Source organism: Procambarus clarkii, chromosome 6 (assembly GCF_040958095.1).
Source record: "Procambarus clarkii isolate CNS0578487 chromosome 6, FALCON_Pclarkii_2.0, whole genome shotgun sequence".
Lineage (NCBI taxonomy): Eukaryota > Metazoa > Arthropoda > Malacostraca > Decapoda > Cambaridae > Procambarus > Procambarus clarkii.
The window spans coordinates 8,366,300-8,378,453 of NC_091155.1; the positions used below are offsets into that span (position 1 = coordinate 8,366,300).

General features: G+C 45.3%; 1 protein-coding gene across 1 annotated transcript in view; it reads left to right on the plus strand.

Annotated features, from left to right (window-relative positions):
- Positions 1 to 7,579, plus strand: part of LOC138354850 (uncharacterized) — a 25,801-nt gene extending 18,222 nt beyond the window's left edge. The window contains exon 2 of the mRNA XM_069309347.1: positions 6,799 to 7,579. Coding sequence (XP_069165448.1) covers positions 6,799 to 7,579 — 781 coding nt within the window. The remainder of the gene's footprint in view (positions 1 to 6,798) is intronic.
- The last annotated feature ends 4,575 nt before the right edge of the window (positions 7,580 to 12,154 follow it).

The following is a 12,154-nucleotide window of genomic DNA, read 5'->3' on the forward strand; positions in this document are numbered from 1 at the left end:
ATATATATATATATATATATATATATATATATATATATATAATTAGGGATACCACCACTGGTTTAATTAAAGGGACCCACATCCTCGAAGAAGAAAATAAATAGCGTTCAGAGAAGACCCTGTGGATTCTCACTGAATACTTTAATCTTTTCCTCTCCTACCACCCTTATTATTTTTTTTTATTTGATTTTATTGCAATGCTACAGTTTACAGAAAACACACACTTATATAACAATATACCAATCAGTGTTCGAAGACCTCGTCCAGCTCCTCGGGAGTCGGGTGCGTACCCAAGATACAGCACGCATTTCCCCTCTGAACAGCGACACTGAGGCGCTGGAACATAAAACTGGCCGCTCTTGGGTCTCTAGTCTTCCCAATGAGTTCCTCGCCCAGCTCCTTCAGGAACTTAAGTGCACATTTACCCCAGGCGCCCGGAGTCTCAAAGCCTATTGGCACGAACTTGTAACAACGTTCTAGGTCCCTGTACTTGTTAGTTTTCTGGGTCTCCCTGAAGGTGGCCGCCCCGCCTCCCTCAGCTGCGCTGTAAGGTAGATAGGTATCAGCCAATGTGGATGCACACGTGTAGTCCCACACGACCTGTTTACCTTCCCTCCACAGCTGCAGGGTAACTCCATCTGGGCGTTTTTGGCTGTTGTCAGGTCTGCACAACTGAGGTTCCCTTTGTGCTGGGCACCCAGCTGAAGCCAAACTTCTCTTGATGATGTCATTGACTGCTTCATGTCTGGCAATCTTTCCCTGTGTCTTACGACAGATGAGACCATGGCTGCCGTATTGGTCTGCCCGTGCATGGCCGCAAATACACCGGTGCTCGGTGGAGATAGGGGCGGCAAGGCGCAGAGCAACACCAATACTTAGGGTCCGATGGTTCAGGCGGGTGCCCAAGGCGGAATTAGGGACTGCCAACAGGAAGTCCCCGGCATGGGGCGCTTGCACAGCTAGAAGACGCGCTTTGTCCTTCCTGGAAGCTGCCTCCAGCAATGATGTGGCGATGTTCTCCACTATGGGGCTATCCCATTTGGACTGTTTGCAGCCATTTGGAAAAGTCGGTCGAGGATGAGAGTTGACGAGAGTGTCCCACTGACCGGCTCCTTCCGCGAATTTGGGATCATGAATCCCAATGGAGTCTCTAAGGTGTTCCGGTAGTATTTCCTTAACTAATTCACCTGTTGCACTGGTCGAGGATAAGAATGCTGGCAATGCTAACTGTGTCGCCTTGCGAATACCTATTCCCCCGAGTCTAACTGGGAGCGTTGCTTGGTCCCATGGTCATCTTGCAGGGAGAGGTTTAACACTTTCACGGTTATTGACCTTAGGAGTGTGTCATATTCTGTTAATTTTGGGCTGTCGAAGGAGGGAGCACACCTTAGGAAATAGGTCAGTCTGGGCAAAGCCAGGCACCTTGTGAGAAGGTACAAAGCATCGTGGGCGTCCAAAGCCCCTATTCTTCCCTCCATCCTCCTCAGGTCGTTCAGCTTTTCTTCAAGGACTACCTCAATGGCGCTCGAGCCCAGAGGTGCCCCTAGCAGCACACTGTTGGTGGGAGCGATCACTTGGGCTCCTGGCAATATGGTTCGCACTGCATCTATGGTTGGTTGGCTAGATGAGATGATTTCACACTTTAATGGGTTTAGGGTGAGTCCTAACTCCTCTCCCTTAGATTTCACCAGCTGTAGATCTTCTAGCAGGGACTCCTGTGTCCCTGCCAGGGTGCCATCGTCCAGGAACCAGATGTTGAGTTCGCTGGTCAACCTGCTTGTGACCTCTTTAACAGCCATGCAAAAAAGAAAAGGGGCAAGTGGGTCTCCCTGCTGGACACCTTCTGCAGAAACAACTTCATGTTCCCCAAACAGCAGCGTCGATTCCCTACTGTACCCTGCTGAGACGAAGGGGAGTAGAGAAGGAAAGCTTGTTCGAACTGCTTCCAGTACCACATCCCTTTTTACCTGGTTGAAGGCATTTTTAAAGTCTAATTTAATTAGTGCCTTATTTTCTGGGAGGTGCTTGATATAGGCTCGTGCTGCATGAGCTGCTGCTTCACAGCCATGGGGGACACCAAAACCTAGTTGATGGGGTCGAAGCATCGTCGCAGCGTCTATGCTAATTTTTCTGACAGCTGCCCTAGCAACAAGGCGCCGAAGTGTGTTACCCACGGCAATGGGTCTGACTCCACCATCTTTCTTCTTGAGGGCACAAAGGGATGCTCCAAAGAAAAAGGGTTTAATTGTATCTGGGATCAACCCAGAGAGGCAGTCGTTGACAAACTTCGTGATCTCTGACAATAGTGTCTCGGCAACTTCGAGAACTGGGTTTACCATCTCCTTGAGGTGCTGAGGTCTTACTCCAGTGTATCCCCCTGCCGAGCCTGGCGGAAATGACATGATGGCTTTGTATACCTCTGACGCTTGGAGGAATAGAGGTCCCATGTCTGGGACATTTGTGTCCTGAGCAGTGGGTTCCCATGGTACTCTAGGAGGGTGCTTCTCTCTCAGCGAGTTGGCGGTAGCGGTATTTCTAGGGGCGATTGTGTCTTCGCTGATAAGTAACCTAATTGCCCCTACTGTGTTGCCCTCTTCAATTTTTTTGGTCACTTGTGTTCCTAGTTTAAAATTGTCATTGGAACTCTTGGGTCTGCCACGACGGTTTTTGCGTTGAGGAGGGATGGGGATCACGTTGTCAGCTCTGGGGAAATTATTTATTGCCCTAGTGACTGATGAGGCTAGCGACTTGCCTCCTCTTGCAGGTACGCCTAAGCAAATATTGCCAAACAGGAGCAAATTATGCCATGCTTTGATGGTGGCTGCAGCATTAAGATTTTCAGACCGTTCATTTACTTTCCTTAAAAGGTCTGTATATTTCCCTGCTGCAAATGGGCGCGCTGCTTTAGGAATGTGGGGAAGAGTTCTGGTGGTGGATGCTTTGATGACCCCAAGGGGGTCATCTGATGACATGAAGTTTGCTGGGATGTGTGGGGGTGCCTGGGGGACCTGTGGGGCTTCTCTCTCTACAGGTTCCGTCCATGAACCCTCAAAGCCGTTGTGTTGACGTAGGGTTCCATCGTTTCTAAGGCTGTGTGATTCGTCACACACCCGACACGTTCCTCTGAGTCTGGGTCCTCTGGTTGCACGTCTGGGTGCACTGTTCCCAGGACCCTGTTCTTGGCTGAGGGGTTCCTGGTTAGTTGGTGGAGGCCCCTCCATCCCCCGGGCGGCCGGCGTGGGAGGGATGACAGGGGTGGTGGCGGCAGGGGTGGTGTTACGACCCTATTGGGTCGCAACTGGGTTCTTTCTCTGATGTTATTAGAGTTTGGGTATCCGGCCCCAAGTTAGTAGTGGCTTTCAAGGGGTGTGTTCCATAATGCAAGTAAATTAAAGGGGAAGGGATACAAATTCACTAAATTAAATATATATTCACCACCACCACTAAATAAATATATAAACAGTCACACGCGGTTACTATGACTACACTTATTTACAATCACTTGTCTTCCTCCGAAGACTCAGGACGTTTCACGGTGCTCAAGATGAGTAGCCCTGGTTTTCTTCTTGTGGTCTCACGATGAATCCTTCAATTCCCTCGGCGAGTCTACCCTGGCCACAGGCCAGCCAAATCACAGTCCCACTGGGTGCACCGTCGTGGAGGCCTTCAACCACAGATCCAGCCTGTAGCTGGCAGGTTCCAATCAGCTCTACTGCGTAGGCCACTCCACGACCGATACTAGGGTTGTGAGCCCTAGGCAGGAGCCTCGTGTGATTCCACTGATCACTCTCCTCACCACAACACCCCAGTGGCTAGTCTTCTCCACCAGTCAGCCCCGGGTATGACAATTCCTGGTTCTGCCACCTCACAGGCAGGCTAACACAACAGTGTTCATCCGGGGGGGGGGGGGGTGACTCACAGCTGCTGCAGCAAACACGTGGAGATACTATGGCTGCCTTGGGTAGACTGCCCATCGTCCAATCCAGCAGTCCCAGGTCGACTCTGTAATCAGACACATCATCAGTACTAGGCACACTCTAGGGCACCTCACTTACAGGCTTAGACAAACGCCCACCTATCCACTCCATAGATGGCGTTGCTGTCTAAGCGTCACCTCACCAGAGGTCAGCAGCAGCTATGTTCCGAGCTGATTAAGATGGGAAACCAGCCCCTGTGGCCGGTATATCTCGTCCTCACTAGATGGCGTAGTCCATTTGGAAGGGGTTTCGGGAGCAGACTCACAGATGGCGTGAACGTCACAGCTCCGTGCTACGACGCTGGGCTCGGTCCTTAACAGGTGGACACGGGTGGTGGCAGGAGGGGTGGCTAGCTGTCCCTCACACTCACCACTCCTATGAGTACTTGTGTCTCCCTCCCTTTCGGGAGGAACCTGAATGCCTGTTGTAACCTGTGCCATATCTGGGTGCATGGAGGGTAGCACATCCCAGCCACAAGCACTGTGTGGGCAGTGAATAGGTGGGTGGGAGACACCCAGGCGCAGGGTGGGCTGGGTGGTGGGATGGCAGGAGGTACAGTGGTGCGGTCAGGCCGGCGGGCGGGGAGGAGGTGGGGGTTGACCGGGCCTCGCTCAGCTTGAGGGGGGTCTGGATGACACTTAAACACTGGTATAATTTTCTTGTATATCACTGCACAATGGTGAATGAATCAAACACTTGTAATCCGACACACTGTGAGCTCTATTAGCTCTGACCATGATTGCTGATTTTTATTTTCATTTTTCTTTTCCATACGTATTTCTATTAACACTGGGTGGCACATGGGTGACCCCCCCCCCTCGCCCGACCGAACAACGACACCCCCTACTCCCCCATACCTTAGCCTGGGAGGCCTAGAGGGCGCCAGCGTGGCCCTCACTGCCGTTGTATTCCATACACTGCACACCCACCTGTTTTCATCCGTTTTTGTTGAGATGGTCCACTCTAGGCACCTTCCGCCACTCCTGCACTTTCCCAGGACATTCACACAGCACATATACATCATATATATATATATATATATATATATATATATATATATATATATATATATATATATATATATATATATATATATATATATATATATATATATATTGTCCTGGGGACCATTCAGGCTTGTTCGCATTTGTGTTCCTCACGTGTGCCCCAAAGAATGAGGTGATTTGGTAAAATGCTATGCCCAAGATTACCATCCGAGTGCCGGCGGTGGGGTGGTTCAAATAGCTTCGGCTATCACCTCATTTTGTCCGGTCGTGATGGTCAAGTGGATTAAGGCGTCTTGTACATACCAGTTACGTTGCTCCTGGGAGTATGGGTTCGAGTCACTTCTAGGGTGTGAGTTTTCAGTTGCATATTGTCCTGGGGACCATTCAGGCTTGTTCGCATTTGTGTTCCTCACGTGTGCCCCAAAGAATGAGGTGATTTGGTAAAATGCTATGCCCAAGATTACCATCCGAGTGCCGGCGGTGGGGTGGTTCAAATAGCTTCGGCTATCACCTCATTTTGTCCGGTCGTGATGGTCAAGTGGATTAAGGCGTCTTGTACATACCAGTTGCGTTGCTCCTGGGAGTATGGGTTCGAGTCACTTCTGGGGTGTGAGTTTTCAGTTGCATATTGTCCTGGGGACCATTCAGGCTTGTTCGCATATATATATATATATATATATATATATATATATATATATATATATATATATATATATATATATATATATATATATATATATATATACACATATGTCGTACCTAGTAGCCAGAACGCACTTCTCAGCCTACTATGCAAGGCCCGATTTGCCTAATAAGCCAAGTTTTCATGAATTAATTGTTTTTCGACAACCTAACCTACCTAACCTAACCTAACCTAACTTTTTCGGCTACCTAACCTAACCTAACCTATAAAGATAGATTAGGTTAGGTTAGGTAGGGTTGGTTAGGTTCGGTCATATATCTACGTTAATTTTAACTCCAATAAAAAAAATTGACCTCATACATAATGAAATGGGTAGCTTTATCATTTCATAGGAAAAAAATTAGAGAAAATATATTAATTCATGAAAACTTGGCTTATTAGGCAAATCGGGCCTTGCATAGTAGGCTGAGAAGTGCGTTCTGGCTACTAGGTACGACATATATATATGTCGTACCTAGTAGCCAGAACGCACTTCTCAGCCTACTATGCAAGGCTCGATTTGCCTAATAAGCCAAGTTTTCATGAATTAATGTTTTTTCGGCTACCTAACCTACCTAACCTAACCTAACCTAACTTTTTCGGCTACCTAACCTAACCTAACCTATAAAGATAGGATAGGTTAGGTTAGGTAGGGTTGGTTAGGTTCGGTCATATATCTACATTAATTTTAACTCCAATAACAAAAAAATGGCCTCATATATAATGAAATGGGTAGCTTTATCATTTCATAAGAAAAAAAAATAGAGAAAATGTATTAATTCAGGAAAACTTGGCTTATTAGGCAAATAGGGCCTTGCATAGTAGGCTGAGAAGTGCGTTCTGGCTACTAGGTACGACATATATATATATATATATATATATATATATATATATATATATATATATATATATATATATATATATATATATATATATATATATATATATATATAACATTAATAATTGTGTAACTAGCATCAAAAAATTGTATTTGATTAGCTAAATGGACTAGAAGGTTCACTTCCTGAACCGATTATGTGCCTCTGTAATCCTTTACACCACCGCCCACGGGATGGGTATAGGGTGCATCATAAAGAAATTGAATTGAATTGCTGATAACCATTACCGCGAGGGGCGAGGAGGGGGCGCGGCCAATCTGCCTCCCAGTGAGTCTCCTGCCTCCATGTACAGTTGACCGCATCCTCTACCACCGGCTCACAGCTAACCGTACCCTCTACCACCGGCTCACAGCTAACCGTACCCTCTACCACCGGCTCACAGCTGACCGCATCCTCTACCACCGGCTCACAGCTAACCGTACCCTCTACCACCGGCTCACAGCTAACCGTACCCTCTACCGCCGGCTCACAGCTGACCGTACCCTCTACCACCGGCTCACAGCTGCCCGTACCCTCTACCACCGGCTCACAGCTGACCGTACCTTCTACCACCGGCTCACAGCTGACCGTACCCTCTACCACCGGCTCACAGCTGACCGTACCCTCTACCACCAGCTCACAGCTGACCGTACCCTCTACCACCGGCTCACAGCTGCCCGTACCCTCTACCACCAGCTCACAGCTGACCGTACCTTCTACCACCGGCTCACAGCTGACCGTACCCTCTACCACCGGCTCACAGCTGACCGTACCCTCTACCACCGGCTCACAGCTGACCGTACCCTCTACCACCGGCTCACAGCTGACCGTACCCTCTACCACCGGCTCACAGCTGACCGTACCCTCTACCACCGGCTCACAGCTGACCGTACCCTCTACCACCGGCTCACAGCTGACCGTACCCTCTACCACCGGCTCACAACTGACCGTACCCTCTACCACCGGCTCACAGCTGACCTGCTGACAACATGGCCATCACACCCTGGAAACCCCGCATGGGAATATCCATATTGAAGGTATTTCGTTCATGCTGCTTATTTTTGCGACTATTTGGAGGATTGCCATACAAATGGGAAACCCGCGGGTCGCTGGAGACCGTGAGTCAAGAGGGAAGGAAGAGTTTTGCTGCCAGCAAGTCTAAGTCTTCTCGAGCTGCCAGATTTCTTTGCTCTCCAAGGTGGAGCCCGAGTCTGGTGGTCTCGTCCTGGGCAAGTACAATGAATTTAATGTCAGTTTTTGATTACTGAAACTTTATATAATATGAAAATTTACAACAGATATCATGTAATAATCACATCCATGTCAACACTGTCAGTCATTCAGTGGCTGGGCAGGGTCAACAACTTCTTACTGGGGCTGTTTATATTTATTCCCCTCATAGTGAGGAGTCCTGGCGTAGCCTGACTCATCCATCAAGTTAATGTGGTTCTTGACCACAGTGCTCCTCACCTGCAGAATACTTTTGTCGACAACCTTTTCTTTGCAACGTGCAGTATTGTTAAAGTAATTTTAATCCTTCAGTCCTGGTTTGTCTTTACCGAGACCAGAGAGTCATTTAATGAGTTATCACACTCTAGAAATTTTTTCAAATTTTACATAAGAAGTCGTTCACCTTATTCACCAACCTGGATAAAGACTCACTCACAGTCGTCCAAGTTAAATCATCTTCTTCTGTCGCCGTTGGTCCACACATGGATGAGGCTGAGGACCACTGGACCCGCCGGAGGTTGACCGCCAGAGACGTGGATGAAGCTGTGTGTCTGGTGCGAAAGTTGCATGACTGCCAGAGTTCCCTCAACACCTACTTCGCCGCCCCCGTCATCTTCATCATGGTCTGCTTCCTCATCCTCATCACACTCATCTTCTTCGTGTTGCTGACCTCTGCTAACATGATTCAAGACGGCCTGATCTACTTCACCCGTGACTTGGTGTGGAACTTTATGGTGGTGGTGACGCTCTGCTCTGCTCCTGATCGAGTCACTGAAGAGGTTAGTAATATTTTGAAAATTTGGGTGATCTTGTGTGTGTTTATGTAAAACATCTTTCAGAGCAAAATTTTTTATATATTTGCTCAAATTTAGCTTGCCCACTACACCAGCAAACTTTTATTTAAGTTTGAACATTTAAAAATTACATTTTGTATTTTTTTTAAATTGCATTTTTAAAACATGATTTTGAAAAGTTTTAGAAACGATTTACAATGCGAGGCTAAAAAGTGTTAACAAAAGCTTTTTTTTTTGTTATAATGTACAGTTTTAGAACAACTTTTTAAAACATTAATGCAAATTATTTATTTTTTGTAATAATTAGGTAATAAAATTATTTAGTTACGAGGAGAGAGTGAGGGAGAAAGAGAGTAAGAGAGAACCAGACAGGGATAGAAAGAGAGACAGACAAACAGACCTGTAAACAAACAACGTAACGGTCGCTATTGTTTCCTTGTTACAACTTGATAAAAACTTGTTACATTTTTATAAACAAAATTGACGTCTTAGAAAATCGCTTCAACTTGTTTGATAGTTGTTAAAATTTGTCCGATAGTTGTTACAACTTTTTAGATAGTTGTAACCACTTGTTTAAACATTGTAACAAAGTCGTAGTTTCGTCGTGTTTTTGGCGGGAGACAAACAGAAAAACAGGGACTCAGATAGATAAGATGACAAAAATTCAGAGAAAAGAGAGAGAAAGAGAGAGAAAGAGAGAGAGAGAGAGAGAGAGAGAGAGAGAGAGAGAGAGAGAGAGAGAGAGAGAGAGAGAGAGAGAGAGAAAGAGAGAGAGAGAGAGAGAGAGAGAGAGAGAGAGAGAGAGAGAGAGAGAGAGAGAGAGAGAGAGAGAGAGAGAGAGAAAGAGAGAGAGAGAGAGAGAGAGAGAGAGAGAGAGAGAGAGGGAGGGGGGGGACAGATTGCTTTGAAATTTTTACATACCGTTCCATTCGCATCCGAGCAGGTTTTTATATACAAACTCTATAGGTGTCACGTTTGTGACGGGAAAAACATTTATTTTTTGAAAGATTGTGTTTTTTATGAGAAGGAATTCTTCGAAACCTCTTTACCGATTTCTTTGAAATTTTGACACAACGTTGCATTCGAATAGGCGAGTGTTTTTATGTACTTACTATATACATGCCTCACCTGTGAAAGACAAAACATTCTTTTTTTTTGAAAACCAGAGTCATCTGTTGGACGTAAGAGCAACACACACTGTAATCTCCGAAAGTTCTTCACCGACTGCTTTGAAATTTTGACACAACTTTCCATTCGAATATGCGCTTGTCTTTATATACCTACTATATAGATGCCACATCTGTAACAGGTAAACACATGTTTGTTTTTTTTAAATTAGCGCCATCTGTTGCACGTAAGAGCAACATTCGCAACACTAAATATATTACAATTCCATTTCAATGTTTCCAATTGCATTCATAAATTGAATTCTCATAGATTTCGATTTATTTTAATTTTGATTTAATTATTGTGTGTACCATTGCACTGGAATTGAGCTGTGTTTTTACCACACTATTCATTTCGTGAGTAGAAGTATAGATGTCACCTAGATAGCGAGTAAGAACAGATGCCAGTTAGAGAGTAAAAACATGGTTTTACTTGTGACAGGTAAAATCATGTTTTTTTTAGCAGTGCCATCTGTTGCTCACAAGTGCAACATTCGCAATACTAAATATGTTACAATTCCATTTCAGGGTTTCTGATTGTATTGATAAATTGAATTTTCAAAGATTTCGATTTATTTTCATTTTGATTTAATTATTTTGAGTGACAGTGCATTGGAGTTGAGCTGTGTTGTTTACCATACCATTCATTTCGTGAGTATAGTTTATTTTTTCATTTTTTTATTAGTTTTCATTTCATTTTTTTTAACTGTTCTTATTTTTCAGTGACGGGAACATCAGATCATTTGATGTTCCCAATTTTGTGATATGAAAATCATATCAGATCATTTGGGAATGAAAGAAGAACCAGACAAATCCTCATCTGCTACATAACATTGCACAGATGCATATAGAAGCAAACATGGCATCCGACAGCTTCACTTACTTCACAGATGGATCAGTAGACCAGCAGGGACAAGAAACCGGAGCTGCAGTTAAAGCAGGAAACTCTGTAAATAGTTGGAGGCTCTCAAATGGGTGTTCGACTTTACAAACAGAGATGCTAGCCATTCAAAAGGCTTTGGAACATGCTCTTGCTGAACACCGACAACATGTTATCATACATACAGATTCGAGAACCGCCATTGAAACCTTGCAACAAGAACACATATGTGATAACATCCATCTGATCACAAATGTCTTATCATTCATGCACACACTCAAACGACAAGGCCGACGGGTACTTATCAACTGGGTGCCAAGTCATGTGGGAATAATAGGAAATGACATTGCAGACGAAGCTGCAAAACTTGCTACTAAGAGGAGAAATGTAGACATTTACATACCACAGAGTCTATCCCAGATGAAGAAAGTAATTCGAAACAGAGCAATGCAAAAGATGTACAGTTACCACAACACAGCAGTTGCAACATCAGGATCTGCGGGTTGGTACAAGAATTCAACCAACTACGAACCACTTAGTTTGATGAAAGGGGGCAGTAGAACAACAGAAGTGCACTTACATCGCATCAGGCTTGGATACCCATGTGCATGGGAAATAGGCTTACAGGTTCCGGAAGATGAGAGGAAATGTCAACACTGTGGAGAAATGCCCGACAGACCACTGGAACATTATCTAACACAGTGCACAGTTACAAACCCGTTAAGATTTCAACTTAGATTCAACAGAGCAGAAGAAGTTGTTAAACACATATGGCAAAATCTTACTGAAGAGACCGTACGAGTCATAAACACTCATACTCCGCCCAAGTAAAACAGAAACAAGCAACACTTAGTGGGCCAGCCAGAGGCTTAGGGCCCGCGCAGGATTATCCCTGCAAAAAAAGAAAAAAAACAAAAAAAAAAATTGGGAATGCATCGGACGAGGGAGTGGGGAGGACGAAGGGAAGGGAGTGGGGGATAATGGGATGAATGAGGGGACTGGGGTGGGAAGTAATGCTGGGGAGGACGAGGGAATGAGAGAGTTGGGGGATGGTGGCGAGGAAGAGGGGACAGGGGAGGAGGGGATGGTGGGGAGGACTAGGGGACAGGGGAAGGTTGCTGTGGCGTTGCTGAGCCACAGCAACGCGTGGCCAGGTACAGCTAGTCTTTATAAATAAAAATGGAAATGTTCGTTTGTTCAAAATCATTAATCTCCGAAAGTTCTTCACTGATTGCTTTGAAATTTTCACACAACGTTCCATTCGCATCCGAGCGGGGTTTTATATTCATACTATATAGATGTCACATCTGTGCCGGGTAAAAACATGTTTTTTTTATACTGTTTTTCATGTGCTTTTCGTGTGAGGGAAATCTTCGAAACCTCTTTACCAATGGCTCTGGAATTTTGACACAACGTTGCATACGAATAGGCGAGTTTTTATATACCTACTCTATACATGCCTCACCTGTGACAGGAAGAAATATGCTTTTTTTGAAAAACAGCGCCATCTGTAGGATGTAAGAGCAACACGCACTATAAT